Consider the following 19,065-nt stretch of genomic DNA (forward strand, 5'->3'; position numbering starts at 1 on the left):
TCTAGGAGTTGCCCAAGTGTCCACTGAAGGCCTTGAGTCTGCCATCAGTGATTTAGGTAGGGAGCCTAACGAGCGTTTCAATCTTACCTAAACAGACAAAGGGACCTAAGGAAACAGTTGAGGAGTCAGGAGTCCTTGAGAAACAAATGAACCAAAACACAAGCAAAGCTTTCATACATCACATCACAGTTTAGTCTTAATTGTTAGAAATTCATTTATGTGAGCCTTTTTATTCCCTTTCATCTGATAAACTTCATAATCCACAAAGTAGATTCTTCTGTCCTGGCATAAATTAGAAAGGAATGCAAAAACCACAAACATGATGTGGGGAATTGGCCAAAATTCCTTGAAGTCCTCATTCAGAAATGGATTTTACTGTAGTTTGGTAGGATATAAGCCAGTGTTCCCTGGTGTAGCATGTAGAGTTGTAGCTGTCTTTGCTCGTAAAAATCCAGGACTGATGCAATTTATTTCTATTATGTGGAAACATTTTACTGTTTTTGCTTCTCAGATGGTCACAGACTTCTACCTGGCGCTCAGAATTTTACTGTGCTATACTCAGAGCCAAGTGCATGAGCAAGCCATGCATGCTGTCTTAGTTTAGTAGATCTAGTGTAAAAATGATTTGATCACCTGCTTGTGCACATGTGTACAGCAAGCTTGTGCACAGGAAGTTGCAGTATGCCTATAACTCAAAAGTGATCAATTTCTAACCATAACATCTATTTCAGTGTTCTGCAGGATTTGCTGAGGCCTACAGATGTACACTTTTAACTACTGAGGGTTACTCTTGTTCATCTTAACTACTAGCAGAATTTAATTCCGTTTGATCGCCACTGATTCCATGGCTCTAAAAGCTGCTTCATTATTGTGTACACAGGCCTATTCCCTGGCAAATGGTTCTTTCTTTGTATTTGTATAGAAAAACCTTTCTGTTTTTTCTAGTAAGATAAGGCACTGATGTTTCTGAGTTGTTTTTTTGTAAGATTCTTAGAGTATTGCTTTTTCAGATTAGCAACAAAATATGTTCTGTAGAATGCCCTGCAGACCATCATTTGCTTGTTGAATTAGCAATTTGTCTCTTAACTTCCCTGTGGAAAAAAAGAAGGGATGTGATTCTTGACAGTAGTGGTGGGAGAACTCAATGTAATGGGGTGCTACGTCTGGAGGGATTGGGGGAAGTCCAAAGGCAGTCCTTGTTGCATGTTTCTCCTCAAAACTCTTGAATATCGAATAATCATTTAACCAACCTCTGGTACAGTAGTTAAGCTGCTTTTTTTTCAGTGGTAGAAAATAGGGCTTGGAACCTATGTTGTTAGAAATGGCTTAACACAGGTCTTCAACACCTTGAGTGCCAGTTGCGAACAACTGCTTTCATTACTTTTTCCCTTCTAGGATTTTTATACAAATATTTATCTGAGTAGGCATGACTACATCAGTATCTGCCAAAAATGCTTATGGCATACAAGTGCCAATCCTGTTTAAGCTCACTTTGATATTTTCCAAACAGTTTAATGTCAAACGGAGGCAGAAGCTTTGCAGGATGTGGACTGGTGCCTTGTGTTGTTTTTAACCATGCTTGGAGTGCCTGTTTTTCTAGATAGAAGCATGCTTGTTCATATGTCCTGAGCAAACTAATAAGCAAGTAAGTCTTGAAAAGCTTCTAAATGAACTTGAAACAAAAAGTGATTATTACTGTCTTGCTTGAGACTGACTGCTTTCTGGCTGAAAATCCTAAGAACAAGGCAGTACTAACATCCTGGTGCAGGTGGCTCGCTTGAACTGGTAGAGTTGAGAGGTGTTGAAATTAACTGACTAATTGTTTTACTTTTTGCAGGTTCCCTTTTTGTCTCCTTTGGAAGGTCATATATATCTGAAATTAAAATGCCAAGTGGACTCCTCTGTGGAGGAAAAAGGGTTCTTGGTAAGGTATTCACTTCACATTTCTTCCTACAGAAAGGAACTAATTACAGGTCCTATTAAATGCAGTCACTTTTTTTAACTTCACACATGTATTTGTAGTGATTGTAAAGCTTAAAATTGGCTTTTTTTTCCCCTCTCTGAAACAGACCTCAAAACTTTCCTAGTTTATCTTCTAAACATGCCTAAATTAAAGTTACCTCTTAGGATTTTGTATATCTCTTTCTTCTAAACACTGTTCATTTGTTATTCTGAACTTCAATTAACCTTCTCTTGCTATAATCTGATATGAGATTCTAATTTCTCTGCCAGGGACTTTTCCAGGACATCTTGGAAATTTTTTTGTCTAGTAAAAACAAATTCTCCCTAGCAAAAGATTTTTTTTTTTTCCCCGCTGTGTTCACAGACTCTGACTTACAAGGAAGTGATAATATTTTTTGAGAAACATCTTGAGCAGTTCTCTGTAAAAATGCAGCTGATACTTGGGCCTAATGGATGGAGCTGTTGAGATTATGTCCAGCAGATGGCAGTAAATGTGCTATGAAAATACTGAAGCAAAACATTAATGTTTGCTGTTATTTTATGTTTTCAGAAATCAGAATTTCTTTAGACTCTTTTCAAGCAGTTTTCTGTCTCCTTTCCCTTTACTTAATTGAAGCTGAACAGATTTCATTAGATGCAAACATTTCACATGCTTATGGTATTTCCTATCTTGTGTTTTTGTATACTAATTTAAGAAAGCCCTTGTTTAATTCTACTACGCAATATGAGAAACCTGAAGAATGGTGTATATGCATATTAAATTTTTTCAGAGTAAGGGTTTGGAAACTCCCTGCACCATTAAAAATTATAATCTGAATTGTGAAGAGCAAAAGACACAACACAAAAATTAATTGGAAAGAAAAGTTCTGTACAAGTTCAAGAGGGATCAGGAATAGAAGTCAGATACTAAGCTTTCCATTCCAGTACTAAGGAAATGGGGCTTGAAATTTGCATAATCCTGCATTCAGTAAAATAACTGCCAACACAAACACTTAAAAATCAATTTCTAATTTATTTAAACTGACTGGACTCCTGAGTGTGGCCTGTAGAATAGGCAAACATTTTGTAATTCTGAATAATTGTAAGTCAAAGATGACTTAACTAATAATAATAAATTATGTTATATTAATACATGTTTTGTGAACCATTCATCCTGCATCTGCTTTAAGTAACCCTCCATTATCTTAAAATAATGGGAGTGCTTACCACTGTCAACATGGAAATCTGGTAATTTGAAATGGCGGTGATATTGCATTTTGAGCAAAATTTGCATATTGCATGATTTGCATTTTGAGCAAAAGGCTGCAAACTTGAGAATGATAGCATAAGCCCATCCAGATAGCATAAGCTATCTGGAAAATAATTATACTGTACTAATAGAAGTCTCTCCCAGTATATATTGTTTCCTTCTCATATGTTTACTCCTAGGAAGGGTTGTACTTGCAGAACCATTCTGGTAGAAAAATAGTTGAGTACAGACCAAGCTCAAGGTTTAATGCTACCTCTTTTTAAATTTTTTTTTTTCCTTAAGACTATGTTTGAAGATGTTAGTGGATTTGGAGCATGGCATAGGCGCTGGTGTGTGCTGTCTGGAAACTGTATATCTTACTGGACATACCCAGATGATGAAAAACGAAAGGTAATGCTGTTTTATAAAGCTCAAGTCTAAAGTTATGTAGTACACTACACAACTAGCTGTTCATAGCTGTTCATTTTTAATGACAGTAACATTTAGTTTTAAAACAGGTAAGTATATTCAAAGCATGAGATTCAAGCTCATAAAGTTTTCTTGGGGAATGGAGGGGATGTGTCTTCCCAGGGCAAACCTAGAAACTGACCACTTTATCTAGGGGGAAAGGGGAAAAAGTGGAGGAAGATCCATGTTTAATTTCTCCTTCAGTCTTAAGACTTTCCATTTTGCCTTTCCATTGCGCTTGTCAAATGACTAATTATTTGATTGAAATTGATCAGACTTGTACAGCTTAATAAGCAGACTGTATCTAGTTGCCTTAAGTCTTAGACAAAATAATGACTAACACTTAATATGGTAAAGAACTGGAGTGGGCAATCCTATATTGCAAAAGCATAGCTGTAATTATGGACTGTCTTATTTGCAGTCATTGATTTCTTGCAGCTCCACATTACAGCTAAAACTGGTGCTTTTGAAATTATTCTCACAGAAACTGAAGCTATTGTCTGGCTAATGAGACAAATCAGAGGTTCATCTCTCACTGGGGTGAACCTTCTTGTCTTTTTAGCCTGTTCTAGTAGTGTGTACTGAAATATTTCCAGGTCCTTCTAAAGACTGCTTTCAAGAGGTTTTTTTCTGACTCACTTAAGCAATTTACCATTAAACACTTGCTTGTTTGTTGGCAGAACACTTTCTTTCCCAAACTCTGGTCCTTTTGGGTCTTCTATGCCAATCCAGATGCCTGAGTTTAGTTTCTTCCCTGCTAACAGAGGAAGACCATATGCTGATAGTTGACATTGCCAAAATATATCAATGTACTTTCTTTCCCTGCCAGGAGAGAGGGAAAAATCTCTGCCTACTGTAATAGAAGACAGGCAAAAAAATTGAGTTAAGCAAGAAAAGGTTCCTCTTCTGCTTTTGTCTGCAAGAAAGCAGCTCTGGTTTGTTTTCCAGATTCTGTTCTTAGAAATCTTCTAGACTTGTTCCACTATCATTCTGAGAAAGGGTCAGGTATATTCTTTTCATACACCGTCATCTACAGCAATAATAAACTCTATCCCTATTAAATGCCTTCCCTTACTCCTACTGTATCTGTTCTGTCATGCAGAGATAGATGTAGCTCAGAAATATCAGTACTGGGCAATGATTGCTTTAAGTCACATGGATTTTTTTTTTTTGAATAAATTTCCCATGGCTGTACATATATCACCAACATGCAACCTGTTTCTTAATGTTCCTTGAAATGGAGCTATCATCCTTTTTCCTGTAACTTAGGTTATTTTAACTGTCTATGGAATAGTATAGTGTACATGCCCAATAAATAGCAAACTCTTCTTCAAGCCAAGAGCAGCTTGTGATGTTTCCCTGATGAGGTATTCCGTAGGTGTGAAGAATCAGAGCCAGGGTCTGTAACTAACTTTAGGCATACAGCTGAGCCTCTGTCTATAGTCAGCAGAAACAGATAACTGCCTTGAAATTTGAAATGCTCTTTGAAGAGGTCTAGCTATAGAGGGAGCTAAAGCAGCTGGTCTCAGCACTTAAGTGCCTTGGTTGCATGTTTGAAGATCAATCCATAGGCTTTGACAAAAATGATGCAAGCATCCCTAAAGTGCTTGTTTCTGTAGGCTTTGACAGGGTTTATTCTATCAGTTTGGATTTTATTATGGAGTTCTCCTGAACTTGACAGTTAAAAAAGGTTTTGGGTTGGTTTTTTTTTAAGGAATAAAGAAAATGGGAGATATATCTTTCTAGAGCCTAAGCCTTTGGTAAGGGATGGATTTGTTAGCTGTGTGGTATGTGGCTGAGCAGGGCATGTTTCACTGTCTATATTATCTTGCTTCACCTATGGCTCTTACATGCAAAAAATGGAATTCCTCTTTTTGTATGGAGTGGGGGGAACTGTTCACTTAATGAGGCAAAAATTGTCAAAGCATATGTTCATAATTACTCTTGATTGCAGTATTCTTGACTGATGAACTAACTTCACTTCCAGCATCCTTTGGGCCGAATAAACTTGGCTAACTGCACTAATCATCAGATTGAACCTGCCAACAGGGAGTTCTGTGCCCGTCCCAACACTTTTGAACTAATAACTGTCAGACCTCAGAGGGAAGATGACAGAGAGACTCTCGTCAGCCAATGCAGAGACACGCTCTGTGTTACAAAGTGAGTGGATGAAATTGTGAAGGTTGTGGGAGGTTATGGGATGTCTGTGGGAGGGGTGTTTTGCCTCAAGTGAGACTTCTAATAACATAAGGGCTTCACAACTTTGGAAAAAAAGCGCTCATTTAAATGCTAAGGCTTTGGGATGACACTTGAACTGTTGGGTTCACTTTTAGTCCTATTCTGTCTTTCTGTCCCATTTCAGTCTTCTGAGGACAAAGAACTCAGCTTTTCCAGAAGTGGAAATGCCAGGTAGCTTGGTAGCAGGATTATGGGATATCTAACTTCCTTTTTTCCTCTGCTATTTGGGCTTCCATGGATGATCAGCTTGACATTTTTCAGAATAACCAAGTAGATGTGGAGAAAGACCTATCTAATCCATTGGGTCCTTTGTCTTTTAGGAACTGGCTGTCCGCTGATACTAAAGAAGAGCGTAACCTTTGGATGCAAAAGCTCAACCAAGTCCTTGTTGACCTTCGCATGTGGCAGCCTGATGCCTGCTACAAACCTATTGGAAAGCTTTAAATTCTGGAAGGGAAATATGAAGAAAATATGTATGCAAAACCCCCCATGAACTACCTAAAAAAAGAACTTAAAGGAAAATATGGGAAGTCCTCTGGATCACTTATGCTTTAAATTTGAGAGAGTATTTAACATTATATGGGACTATGTTATGCAGTATTTTTCTTTCACTTTAAGAATTTTAAAACTTTTTTACTTCCTAGCTTTTGAGTATGGTAGGAAGCAATTAGCTGTTTCCTAATGTGCTAAATATTTATGCAACTCCTTTTTTGGAAGTCTTATTTAGTTAAGTACATTCTCTTCTTTAAACAACTAAATTATTGCAGGAAATCACACTTCAGGGCAGGAAGAGGGGGGCAAGCTAGTGAGAAAACAAGCTTACTAGATAACTCCGCTCTCTGAAAGAAAGCATAGCTCAGTTCTCCAACAAGGATGGTGCTGAAGCACAAGATTTAATATTGGAGGGTTTGTTGGGGTTTTTTTTAATGATCAGGCATAGAAGTTACTAGTAAATTTTATTCTACAACATGCAATATAGGTAATTCTTGCTTGTACAGTGTCCTTGTGGTCAGAACAGAAGATGCACAATATAGTCATACTACTTCTGCAATTTCTCATACAAACTGGTATGGATAAATGCATGGCATGTATACTATATGGTTTACAGGTGTGGATTATGTATGCAGAGTGTTGCACTTTGATAGAAATGAAAGGTCTTGAATATTTTTGTTAGGACTGCTATATAAAAAACAAAACAACAAACAGAAAAAAAAATTAGTTTTAGAATTGTATGTGTTAGTATTTCCTGGGACTCGTGGTTTGTACAAGCTAAAGTTCTCCATTTGAGAACCCAGGAATAGGTTGTAAAAGTGCTTTTTTTTTTTTTTCATTTGATAAGACTACAAAGCTGCTATACACCAACTAATACTCTGCTGGCTGAAAATATGGGTCTTCCTCCCCCTCATAGACATATCCATAAATGCAGATAAAAAATAGTACTTCAGACCCATCATTAAAATTGCAAAACTTCTCAGTTAAAACTTGCAATTTTCACAGCTTTTCACTGGGCTTAGTGAAATACTATCTCATTACTTCACTATTGCAGATGCAACAGTGGAATACTTAAAATTGCTATTGCTGTTATATATTCACACTTGAAACACTAAATTCTGTCAGCTTATACTCTTTTCATCCTGCCACTTTTGTACTTGCTTTTAAATCTAGTTTTCTGATGTCTTTTAAAATTTCCAAACTATGTATTGAGATTTATTTTATTCATTTAAAATAAAGAATAAAACTCTTTCTGCTTTTTTGATAATTTCATCTATACATTTGAGATACTAATTTGTAGGCTGAAGAAGAAAAGCTGGACTCCACACAATGTTTAAGAAAGGATTCTATTCAATCACTTGATTTGGGAAGATAATGTGATGCCGCAGGGGTAGGTAGCATCAAATTTTGTAATGGGAGGCCAGACTGTCCACGGGCAGTTCCCACACGAATGCAGAAGCTGTGAGACGCCAGCAGCTCATCAGGTACGAGGAGGAGAGACGATTCTTTTCTCTTGCGATAGAGACACCGCAGTAGAGTAGCAATGCAACAGGGGCAGGGGGAGAGAAAATTTTATCTGTGGATACACAGTAGGCTGTCTGTGTAAACTTCAAGTGGATGTAAATAAAAATCATTAAGTATAAAATTACAAAACGAGGCCATGGAAAGGTGTGAAGAATGGAACTGGATATATACAAGGGAATGACATATTTTTATTTAGGTTAATTGGCCTATTGTCCATTGTAGAAACTATTCTGTGTTTGTTCATTGCCCAAGATGAAAAGTTGTCCTAATCAAGGAAAGGTATAAAGTGTAGCAGGTGATGTAAGTTAGAGAAGCTGACCTGGAGGGAGAACTGTGCACCTCCCCCCTTCCCCTGCTCTTTTAAGCGTGAGCTGTGGAAAAGTTTTCCAAAATGTTGGCAAACCTATTTTTCCATGGTTGTAGCAGATCCTTTTCAAAGAGGCAAGACACTGAGTTCAAACAGTTTCAGGTAGCTATAGATGTTCTACACCTCAAAAACAGTTCCTACTCTGATTTCAATCAAAGCTTTAAGTTTTGTAAAAACAGTTTATGAACAGAATAGCATCATTTGCAATGTGTTGGAACTAGCCAGTGACATAATCCCTCCTGTATTCATGTGTTCTAACTCACCCAAAATAGACCTTGATAGGCCATTCCTCCTAGAAGTTTATACTGCTATAAAATTTGAATTTCATGGAATTATACTTAGCTTTCCAAGAGAAACTTTTTACCCCAGTTTATTTTTCCTCTTCCCCATGTATTTGTCACCTTCAACCAACCTAAGCACTGGGAGACAGTTAAGCTAATGGAATAGACTAGGATTCATAGTTAATTCCTGCTTTAGAATAAGTAAGCTTTTTCAGAAACATTTCTTTAAATATAGGACATTTATTTTTAGAGTGGTACTGCTAAGTGATTGATGGTTGGGGGTGCAGATCTTCAGCTGGTTTTTGCATTCTTTGAAATAATGGAGAGACATAGTGGTTGTAAAAACTGATGGCTTAATAGGCTCAAAATTCATCTTTATTTGCAAATGGTTACTGCATCAGCTACAAATCAAGTTTCTGCATACAGCCTAATTCTGAACTGCAGAGCTCTCCTCCGAGGCAGGAGCACGTACAGTTTGGATAGTGCCCCTTCAGCCAGGGGCAAGCCCCTTTCATGAAGTCCCTCAGACCCCCCCTATCAAGCCCGGAGCAGTTATACTGGGCAAATCTGAAAGCTTGGGATTCGGCTGTGGGGATTTCGGGTTGTCTTTGAGAAGATGCTATTCTAATCTTACAAGAAAGCTTTTTTTCCATTGTTCAGAAATTCAAGATGTTCACTAATAAGAAAGTCTATAAATGGAAAATGCTTTGCTCTGGGCAGTGAAGCTTATTTTAGCTGAGGAAATTTCAATTTTACTAGCTTGTAAAACTCCTAATTGGCATTATTAAATCCCAACCTCAAATGAAATACAATCATTTGCAATGAGATTGCCTGAAAATTTGGCTTCTAAACACATACTATTCCCTTCCCCCTTTTAATTGCTACATTTCTGTATTTTGGTGTAGAGGAAATTATCTGATATTCTGTAATAATTGTCTGTGCTGTACTTGATCCACTTTGTGTAAAACCACATGGATCCACTTGTTTCGGTCCTTGTGTTGTTTTTAATGAAAGATAGGAAGCCTGAATAGGTTATAAAAAGTAGTTAGGTGTTCTACCTGGCAGTGTGCATCAAATGTTATGCTGTTTGGTGGAGAGAATTTGTACAGGAATCAGGTAGCTTTCCTTTTCCTTCTAACGTTAAATAGTCTTCCTCAGGCATGCCTCTGTGGAGTTGAAACTGTTTCTTGGGGGACTGGATATTTTGGTAACATCTAAATGCCTTGAATGAATTGGGGCCTTATGTGTAAGTATCACTCAATTACGGAACGTATTCCCTTTCGGTTTTCTAAAGTAGGTGACTTGAATATTTACTTAAATGTGAGTGGCTGTCCTGAAGGAATTTTTATCTTAATAAAAGATGAGGCATTGACTGTACTCTAAAAAAAAAAAAAAACCACCAACACCCAAAAAGAAGAGGATCTAGGATAGCAATAATAAGCGCTTCAACCAAAATAACATTATCCAAGTCATCCTCTGCCTAATCAAAATACTGAGCCGGTGTGTGAAGGTCCATACACAGCCAGGTCCTCTCCTTTAGTTTGGGCTGCAGCCTGAGAGCCGGCTCAGGGGTGACGCAGCCTTACACAAGGGACATGGTCAGAACAAAGAGCAGAGCGAGTCTACCCAAGCTTTGGCTGATTTGATGGGTTTTACTCATGTCAGGTTAACACTTTCTATTTACCAGATTTTTTTCCAGCTGTAATTAATGCTATTTTATGCTGTCTGATCCCTTCATCAGCAGTAAGGTTGTGAGTAGGGTAGAGTCATCTCTAATTTTTTTTAATATTTATTTCTTTATTTTGCTAAGAGCATTGGATAAGCTGGTGAAAAAACTACTAGTAATTCTCAACCTTCAAGCCTGTGTATGAAGTAGAGCAGGTAAGGGCTGCCCAGTATCTTCAGTGATTCCCTGGGTCATGTCTGTAAAAGATACAGGACAGGGTATATCATATTTATTAGGAAGCAAAAGAGCAAAGATGTATTCAAAATTGAAAAAACAACCTGTTTTGAATACATGAAGGATTGTCAAGTTACTGTCTTGTTAATGGGGAGGAAGAGAACCAGTGCTCAGTCTACCTGCACTGATGCTGCCAGGCAAATCAAAATTCTAGCGCCTTGTTATTCCTGGCACATTTTAATAAGAAAATAGCAGCTAAATAACGTAGTGAGAGTCAGGGCAATTACATACACACAATTTATAGCAATGTAATGAGTTTGGGGGTCTGTCCTTCCCCCTTTTTCGGATCAGATTAACCGTTGAAACAGTACAAATGGAAAGCCCAGAAATAATCTTCTGCAGGGGAAAAAAAAAAAAAAAAAAAGAGGTAAGGTTAGAAGTTTGCTATATATGGAAAAAAATTGTATGAATTCACAAAACAGTACAATAAATGGTCTAGCTGACAGGTATCCTTTGATTTTTATTTTTGTAGCTCCACAGAAAAAGCATAGCCTACTTGTGCAGGTGAGATACAAACTGAAAATAATGCTGTTGTGTTATGTCTGCTGCTACTGGCTCTGATAACTTGCCCTCCTCCTTTTTTTGTGTGTGTCTTTAATCATCTTGTTTCATAAAATGCACTGGGAAGCATCATCGTAAACCGTGTCAGGGCTCTGGCAGTTTGGAAGTCAGTGTCCACCTTGGTCTTTGAATATAGCTTCAATCTGGTCGTTGAATGGATTCTCTTTTCCAAGCACTTGAGGCCATTCACGTAGCACCTTCTGCCAGGTGATGCTCGTTCCAAGGGCTGCAGCAATCTGCAAACAGCACAAATACTATCAATTTCTTGTGCCCCTATAATGTAGTTGTTTCATTCCAGCATTTAGGAGACCCCACCATAAAGAAGATTCTCCTATATAACCATGTGATGGACTGTAACATCCAACCCCCAAAAATACCCCATTCCAGCTGCCTGAAGAGGGGAAAATCCTTCTGAACAGTAAAAATAAGGTGAGGACCATATATCTGCACCTCCCTGACCAGTCATTCAGTCTAATTATAATCTCCAAACACTTCCTGATGCCTGTGATGCCTGGTCCATAAACTTCTCTTCAAAAGCCCTAGAGTCTGATTCTTTTTTTCCCAAAAAACATTCTGAAAGTATTTAAAAAGTACCAGTTGGATATGATGCATAAAACTCTTGCAAGTCCAAAGGAATTCATCCTCCTAAATGCCTCTGACAGTTCTAATAAATATTCTCTCTGCTATCCTGTAAGGAAACCATGGGTGTTGAGGAAAAAAAGGCCCAATTATACATAGGTTCAAATGCTCTAAGTTTGTGCCTGCTGCTGGTTGTCTTCAGAGCTTTTTTCCATGAGACCTGCAGAAGTGGTAAAATAGCTTTTCTCCTTAGTATCAGAACTACTCCAGCTTTCATAGAGGTTTTTGCCCTAGAAGTTATGCACCAAAGAGAAATTGTACCTGCTGTATTGCCAGGGTGAAAAACATCAAGGGCAGCAGAAAGGGGAAGAGAGAACAGCCTGATTCTCCTTTAACCAAGTCTTCACATCCTGCTAATGCATTTTTGTTTCAATTTCTGACCTACCATTATATTTTGCTTATATGGTAACTTTACTTTCAACCCTAAAACTCACTCTAACATTGATTGTAATTATGAGGTTTAAATAGGGCTAACAAAGCCTTTTTTTAAGGGCTAAGATGGGTTTATGGAATCAAACTATTTGAATACTATTACTTTGGAGTCTGGGAACAGAGTGGAGACTTTGGGGAATTTTTATGTGTTTCTTTTTAAATCCTGTGCTTTTGAAAGCAGCTGTAATGATGGGCCAGGAGACAAAAACTTTCTTTTATTCAGAGCTCATGTACAAAGAAAAGTATTTGTGGCGTAGAAGCTCTTAGACTCTCGTCACTTGAGGTCTCTTTAAACTAATGGAGGAATTGGGGCAGGGGAGAGGGATAGGGGAGATTGTGCAACAGGGTGTTTTCTCCCAGTTATAATTTCTAATGTGACCAAACATGGCTATCCTGGGACACCCTATGGCTGCCAGAGGGCTGAGACCCATCTCTGTCAGAGTGGTCCATTGTGCATGGTAGTCTCCAAACCTCCTTCACAAGTTCCTAAGCCTTCCATATGTTTCTTAGCAGGGTGGGTTCCTTGGTTTGTTTAAAAAAACCCCTACCTCTACAAAGGTATCCCTGGAGGTATGCTCTACAGTGTTCAGACTACTGTTGACTGCAATTTAAGGCGTATCTGTTTAGACTGCCCTATATTATGGAGGTCCTGCTCAGACATCATTTCATGCGGTCCTGAAGATTTTGATAATTTAATCTGGATGAATACGGTGGCACAGAGAAGGGTTTGTGATTCTAGAAATCACTTTTTTTATAGGTCTTTTCTAAATTCCAAAGCTCCTGTGCTTTGATACCTGCTGCAATTCATATGTGGTTTTGCAATTAATTTTTTGTGAAGACGACAATCCCTAAGCAATTTTTTTAAAGGAAATATTAGCCATTCCTCATAGAGCTCTAGGTGACTGCAACTGGGAGGTAGCTGTGTAATTTCAGCAGCTTCTGGCTATCTGTTTTCTCCTGCACCGAAGTGGTGATGGACATGCTTCTCAGTAAAGTGTAAATACCCAACTCATCTGATACGTGTCACTTCAGCTTTTTCTCTTTTTTTTCTGGCTGGAATGTGCTTTGCTATGACTTAAAGAAAAAAAGAGAGAAGCTAATCACACTCAAGCTGTGCTTTTCTGCCTGTACATAATCATTAAGAATCTTCCAAGCGTCTCAGGTTCCAGTTTGTGATGCTCAGGGCTTTTGTGTTCTCCCTGGTAACTTCATAAAAAGCAAGAAATGAAGCTGTTTATGCAGGATCCTGTTGAAATGCATGGCCCTGTCATCCAAACGGCAATCAGCTGTTCTAGAGAGCAGGGATGTCCTTGAAGCCATCTGGCATTCACACAAGGATTTGCAGTGAAATTTTGTAGTAAGGAAGACATGCTGAAGAAAATCCCTGGTCTCCCTCTATAGCCAATGAGAAGAGAAAGTCAAATTTCTTCCAAGGATAACTGAGCTGGACTTTGGGGAACAATGTCTCAAAGACAGCTCTAGAGGGAACTTAGGAGGACTGAGTGATGCTCTTTGCTTTTAGGTGTTAAAAGTAAATGGTGTGAATTTCCTCCACCTACGACCTGAGCTGGGTGTTTTGGAAAAAAAAACCTTATGGAGCCCAATTTTAGCTTTGAAACTTGAGGAATGCAGTTATGCCAAGAATGAGTGTTTTGTTTGCAGCCTTCTGTTTTGCAACTCAATAAAACATGCAGGAAACTCCCTTCCCCTCCAAGAAATTTGCAGTAAGGGAATGTGATTCTGGGTCTGGCTAAACAAATGAGCACTTGGTGTTTATCCCTTCTTCCAAGGGTTTTTAAATAAAAAATACTGCCTGGAGTGGGGACTATGGGGGCTAGTGTTTCCTGCCTGACTATCTTAACCTAGCCTTTTTCTGCATGAAAAAATAGAGTAGCTCTAATGGGATGTGGGAGTGTTGCCTTTTTTCTTATTTTTTCCTCCTCCTTGCAATGATAAGTATGCAAGCCTCAGTTAGGAAGGTTCAGTTCCCTCCCACATCCTTCCTGCTTAGCTGGACCACTAGACTACTGGATATACATGCTGATGCCTGTTTCTGCCATGTTTATACCAGTAGATTTTTTTTTTTTTTTTTAATGAAAGAGTCAGCACATAAATGGCAGGTGAAATCCAGGGGTTGACATCAGACACCAGTTTATTCTGCCCACTGCTGTATCATAACAACTAGGGATCACGGTACACTTCCAGCTCACCCTTGGCAGAGAGGGGTACTGCGGGTCTCGATTCCCAAACTCCAAAGTTTCTCTGCATCTGAAGGCAAGAGCTAAAATATTTATGCTTTCTATGGAGAGCTAGTCAATTCAAAAATTTCTGAATATTTTCCAAGTTCTTTGAGACCGTCAGAGAGAAAAATCAGTAGGAATGCACAGGCTGGGTCTTATCTGTTTTGTTTGTCAGACTGTATGTGAGGCATGGGGACTAGCTGCAGAGGTTGAAGTAAGAGTCCCCATTCACTTGATGAGCTGCATGGCATCAATCCTCTCTTGCTAGGCAGCTCTATACGATGTGAAAGCTGTACCTGGCCGGAGGCTTTAGTGTTGGTAGAAAGTAAAACTTGAAATAAAACTAGTCTGAGAAGTGAGTGAATTGTTTATCATCTCTCTCAAGTGTACTCTTAAATATCACTCTCTGCTCACACTTCCCCTTCTTTTTATTAAGAGAGCCACTCTTTTGGAGCAGAGTGCTATGTCTTAGTCCAAATAGTGGTATGTTGATAACAGACTTCTGTATACTAGCAGGAAAAGAAAAATGGATTTAAAGCCGTGGATGTTTGGATAAGGCTAATTAATAAATCCTAGAAGGACAATAACTCACTTGAAGTGAGGCATATCTACAGCTGGCACCTTGACTGTAAGGGAAAATGTACCTATAAAAGCATTAACGTCATCCTAACAGCAGGAGGGGGAGATTGTAACCACTGCAGGATGCCAGATCCAAAGGGAGTGAAATATGGCAGCACTTGGCTGGATCCTGCAGCTCAGCACTCTGGGGGCTGTGTGTAGGTTTGCAGCTGCCATTCAGTGCCCTTTTGTAATTTTCTTTTGGCTTAGGCAGGATCCCTTTAAGGTAAATACTTGCTTCCTTCAGCTCTGTGCTACCTTCTAGCTGCTGGTGGGATATGGGATGCTGTGACCCAGCGAGCTTGGCTCTTGTGGTGGCCTGTTGCTGTGGGGGTTAGAAGAAGCCTCAGGCCAGCCTTGGGGTAAGACATAAAAATAATGCAAAGATCTTTTCTTCACTCCAGACTCTTCGTATTGCACAGTTTCCCCAGATGGCAGGGTTGGGAAAGGGGTTCATTTCATCACTGTTTTTACTCTCATTTCGCTTGCCAAGTTTTTTCTAATTGCTTGCTTGCAAAAGGCCTGCAGCAAGAAATCCAGACACTTTTTCCACATCCCCAGGCCACGGGCTCCTGCTTTCATTCAGCTATCTCCTGGTACAATGTGATAGCCAGGCAGGAATTTCTGCTGTGAAGGAGTCCCTCTTTGAACAGGAGGCTCTTTTGACTTGGCAAGGCTAAGCAAGCCACTGCGTTGCTCCAGCTGACCAGCACGGGTATAAAAGATAGCAACTAAAGCATGTGTTTTGCCTTTGGACTTCTCCCTGCATGTCTCCCTTGGCTGAACTGACAACACAGTCAATGTGGAAACTGCTGAAATGCTGGAATCCATCAGCGCTTGCCACGTGCCCCTTGAAGTGCTTCCCCACGGACTGCTCTTTCCCGGCACGCAAGACAGCATCGCATCAGGTTATTTGGTGATTGGGGATTGGGAGTGAATATATGTGGGGTGTTAGCTCACATCACAGAACCGGGCCACAAATTCACCCCGTGCTTTTGAGCAGGGGGAGCTGCCAGGCAGCATTGCCGGCGGCTGGGCGGCACGATGGGATTTGCTTGCGTGGCTCGCTCGTGCTGGGGTGGAGGAGAGCACACAGCTGCAAGTGCGGAGGAAGTCAGTGGTGCCCTAGACAATAGCTTTTGCTAAACTCCTCTTGCCATGGCACAGAGCTGGTACCACACGCTACAAAAACATTAATGAGGAACATCACTCATCCTTCTCTCAGCTGCCGCCCAGACCTGTGCCCCTGGGCAGGGCAGGGATGGTGGGAGTGGAGCTGTCTGCTTGGAGGGCACGTTTCCCTCCTAGCAGCAGGTAGCAAGAAACTTCTGGACCCATTGCTAAGTATATGGGATGGAGAGCAGCTGCTGCCTGGCAGAGCCCTCTGGCAGAGAATGGAATATCAGCTCTGCTGTCCCTCTCCATCTCACCCACCTCCCGCAATTTGTCCCCTCGTAATGTAGCCCAGCCTAATTCTTGCTCCAAAGAGTCAAGATTGAAAAGCACATGAAACAGGAGTGGTCTTTGTTTTTGGGGCCTGCCCACCACCCCGTGTTGTCTTAGTGGCTGGGGGTGACAGCGTTGTGGCCGGCAGGAGTTTCCCGGCCAGGTTTTGTGCCTGCTGTCGAGCCGTTGCTGCTACAGGCTGTATGCAGGATTTCAGGTCTCGTGCAGTTTTTCTCAAGGCAGTATGGCGAAGGCTGGCTGCTGTTTTGCTTTGCGTATGTGTTTGAAATCTGAAACTAGTGTATAGAAAACCAGTTGGCTTTGTTTGTAGCTGACTGTAAAACATGCTCTCTCCATGCTTTTTACAGAGTCAGAAAAACTACTCTGAAGTGAATATGGTGGGAACCAGGCAACCTCACACTAGGTTATCAAACACAAGCAAGGACTTACATCAGAGCAGCTGCTTCTCCTTCCCTTTCATTTATTTCTGACTGTAAACCTTCCCCTGCCACCTGTCCTTGGAGGCCAAGCAGGAGGGAGAAAGTTTCTTCAGAATATGCAACTCCAGAGCATAAAGCAATTTCAATGTACAGCTTCAAAACGAAAGCTTTGTTACAGGCTACGATGGGGAAACCCGTGGCTTTGGAGGCTGCAGGGCAGGGGCAGGGCTGGAGGGGTCTCTCAGGTTTTTGCAGTGCTGCATCGCTGCCCTGATCCTGCAAAACTCCCATGGGTGTTTGAGCAGGCAGGTAGCCAGCCTATGAGGCAAGGATCTGGTATTCTGGCTTAAGGCCTGTTTGGCCAGGGTACTGGTCACTAGTGAAAGAAAGCAGCAGAAGACCTTGCAGGAGTTCAAGCAGAGTGCAGACAGCTGAAACGGAGATGTCTGCTCTGGGGCTAAGGCCATCATCTCTTTTAAAAGAGAAATCTCCCAAACCTGCATCCCCACGGCTACTGACTGGGTGCCTTGGGCAGTAAGAGGCGCTGGCATCCCGCCTGCTCCCACCCCTCTCCTGGGACTGGGCTTTTACCTGGCTGGGGTGGAAGCCATCGACCGGTTCGATCAGCTGCCAGGGCTCACCTCCCATCTTGTGCCATTCCTCGGCCGCTGCAAACAACGTAAGCAGAGGGGTTATCGCTGCTGAGCACGTAGGCGCCCGCCTGGAGATGTACCCCCCCTCTTCCTCAAAGCACCACTGTATTTTTAAGCACATGACAGCTCTGCATGAAGATTATGATAATTCATATAAAGTTGTCAGAGCCAATATTGTGTACAATCCCCTCTCCTCGGGGCAGTATTTAAGCCTTTATTGTTAATTTTTTTCTCTGTAATATTTATGCAAGGAAGCGCTTTGAACATAAATGATCGTAAAACATTTCACTTTCCCTCACAACTGAGATGGATGCTGTAGCAAGTAAAGTTGTAAATTATTTAAGACTGATTTAATACTTTTGCATTTCCCATTTTAGTTGCATCTTCAGCAGTGAAAAAAAAATAAAGAGATAAAGAAAACAGTGCTTTTTAGAGAAAGAGATGGCAACACACTATTCGCATGGGCTGATGTGTGCAGGAATAGACTGTCATTTTCAGTTACTTCTGTTCTGAGCAGTCTTTTTCAAGTCCAACAAAATAACCTTTTGAATTACATGAGCATGACATTCAATGCAAATGATGCTGTGCTGTAAGCCCCAGAGCCATTAGACAAGTAAAATGCTTTCTCTCTTCAAAAGGGCTGTGGAGTGATCAAACATGAGACTAGTGGATATGGCATTAACAGACTGTAAATTCAATAATTTCTTCTATAATGACAGATTAAGAATTCTTAATAGCATTATGCAAGCATGCTGTCAGGAGGAAAATGTTCTCCATTCAAGCACCACAGTTTTGACGTAGACTCACTGCTGTTTGTTGAACCCTGGCTATTGTGTCAAAAAGCAATGTCTGGGTCCCCATACTAAATCTGAACTCACAGAAGGGTGATATTCCTGCTTTGACTATAGAAACCTACTTGAGATGCTTTAGTCAACACCCTAAGTAATCTGTTTCAAGACACAGGCACTGGACCTTTTTGTTTCAAATTTGCAATATGTTGGGCACAACACATATTCACCTTAGATTACACAACGGAACGCACATATAGATGCACAAATTGAGCTTGCTTAACTCCTTACATATGATGCTATATGTTGACTGCAAGGCTGTGTATTGTGTTTTACTTTATAGAGGGACTACTGTTCCCATGCCAGACATAACAGAGGACTAAGTAAAATAAGTAAGGTTTATATCAAGATAGGTGAATTTAGACCATTATACTTGACCTCCAAAAATACTAGAACAGTTGAACAAATACCCACCAAGTGAGTATGTCCAGAGTTTGTCTTGAAAGTGCCTATTGCCTAGGCTAGAGCTTGCTCTCATCCAGACCAAGAAAAAGCCAAAACAAGCAACCCCTATTTATTTCACTGTTTCCTAAAGGAACCACTATGTTCTTCAGCCAAAGGCTACATCTGAGCTTGGATGTCCATCTAAATCTAGAATAAACACTAGCATACTCAGATTTTACTCCAAGAAAGCTGGGAGCTGCTGTGTATATATATGTCCAAGCCAG

The 19,065-nt window shown here is 40.3% G+C and overlaps 2 protein-coding genes across 3 annotated transcripts in view; one reads left to right on the forward strand and one right to left on the reverse strand.

Annotated features, from left to right (window-relative positions):
- Positions 1-7,639, forward strand: part of ANLN (anillin, actin binding protein) — a 30,437-nt gene extending 22,798 nt beyond the window's left edge. For both annotated transcript variants that reach the window (XM_074841517.1, XM_074841523.1), the window contains 4 exons: positions 1,838-1,924; positions 3,494-3,601; positions 5,646-5,818; positions 6,217-7,639. In XM_074841517.1, coding sequence (XP_074697618.1) covers positions 1,838-1,924; positions 3,494-3,601; positions 5,646-5,818; positions 6,217-6,340 — 492 coding nt within the window. In that variant the 3' untranslated portion in view covers positions 6,341-7,639. The remainder of the gene's footprint in view (positions 1-1,837; positions 1,925-3,493; positions 3,602-5,645; positions 5,819-6,216) is intronic.
- Positions 7,640-10,954: 3,315 nt separating this feature from the next.
- AOAH (acyloxyacyl hydrolase) overlaps positions 10,955-19,065 on the reverse strand; it is an 89,722-nt gene continuing 81,611 nt past the window's right edge. The window contains exons 21-22 of the mRNA XM_074841534.1: positions 17,488-17,564; positions 10,955-11,317 (exon numbers count right to left, since the gene is read on the reverse strand). Coding sequence (XP_074697635.1) covers positions 11,189-11,317; positions 17,488-17,564 — 206 coding nt within the window. The 3' untranslated portion in view covers positions 10,955-11,188. The remainder of the gene's footprint in view (positions 11,318-17,487; positions 17,565-19,065) is intronic.

The sequence above is a fragment of the Strix aluco genome, chromosome 1 (assembly GCF_031877795.1).
Source record: "Strix aluco isolate bStrAlu1 chromosome 1, bStrAlu1.hap1, whole genome shotgun sequence".
Classification (NCBI taxonomy): domain Eukaryota; kingdom Metazoa; phylum Chordata; class Aves; order Strigiformes; family Strigidae; genus Strix; species Strix aluco.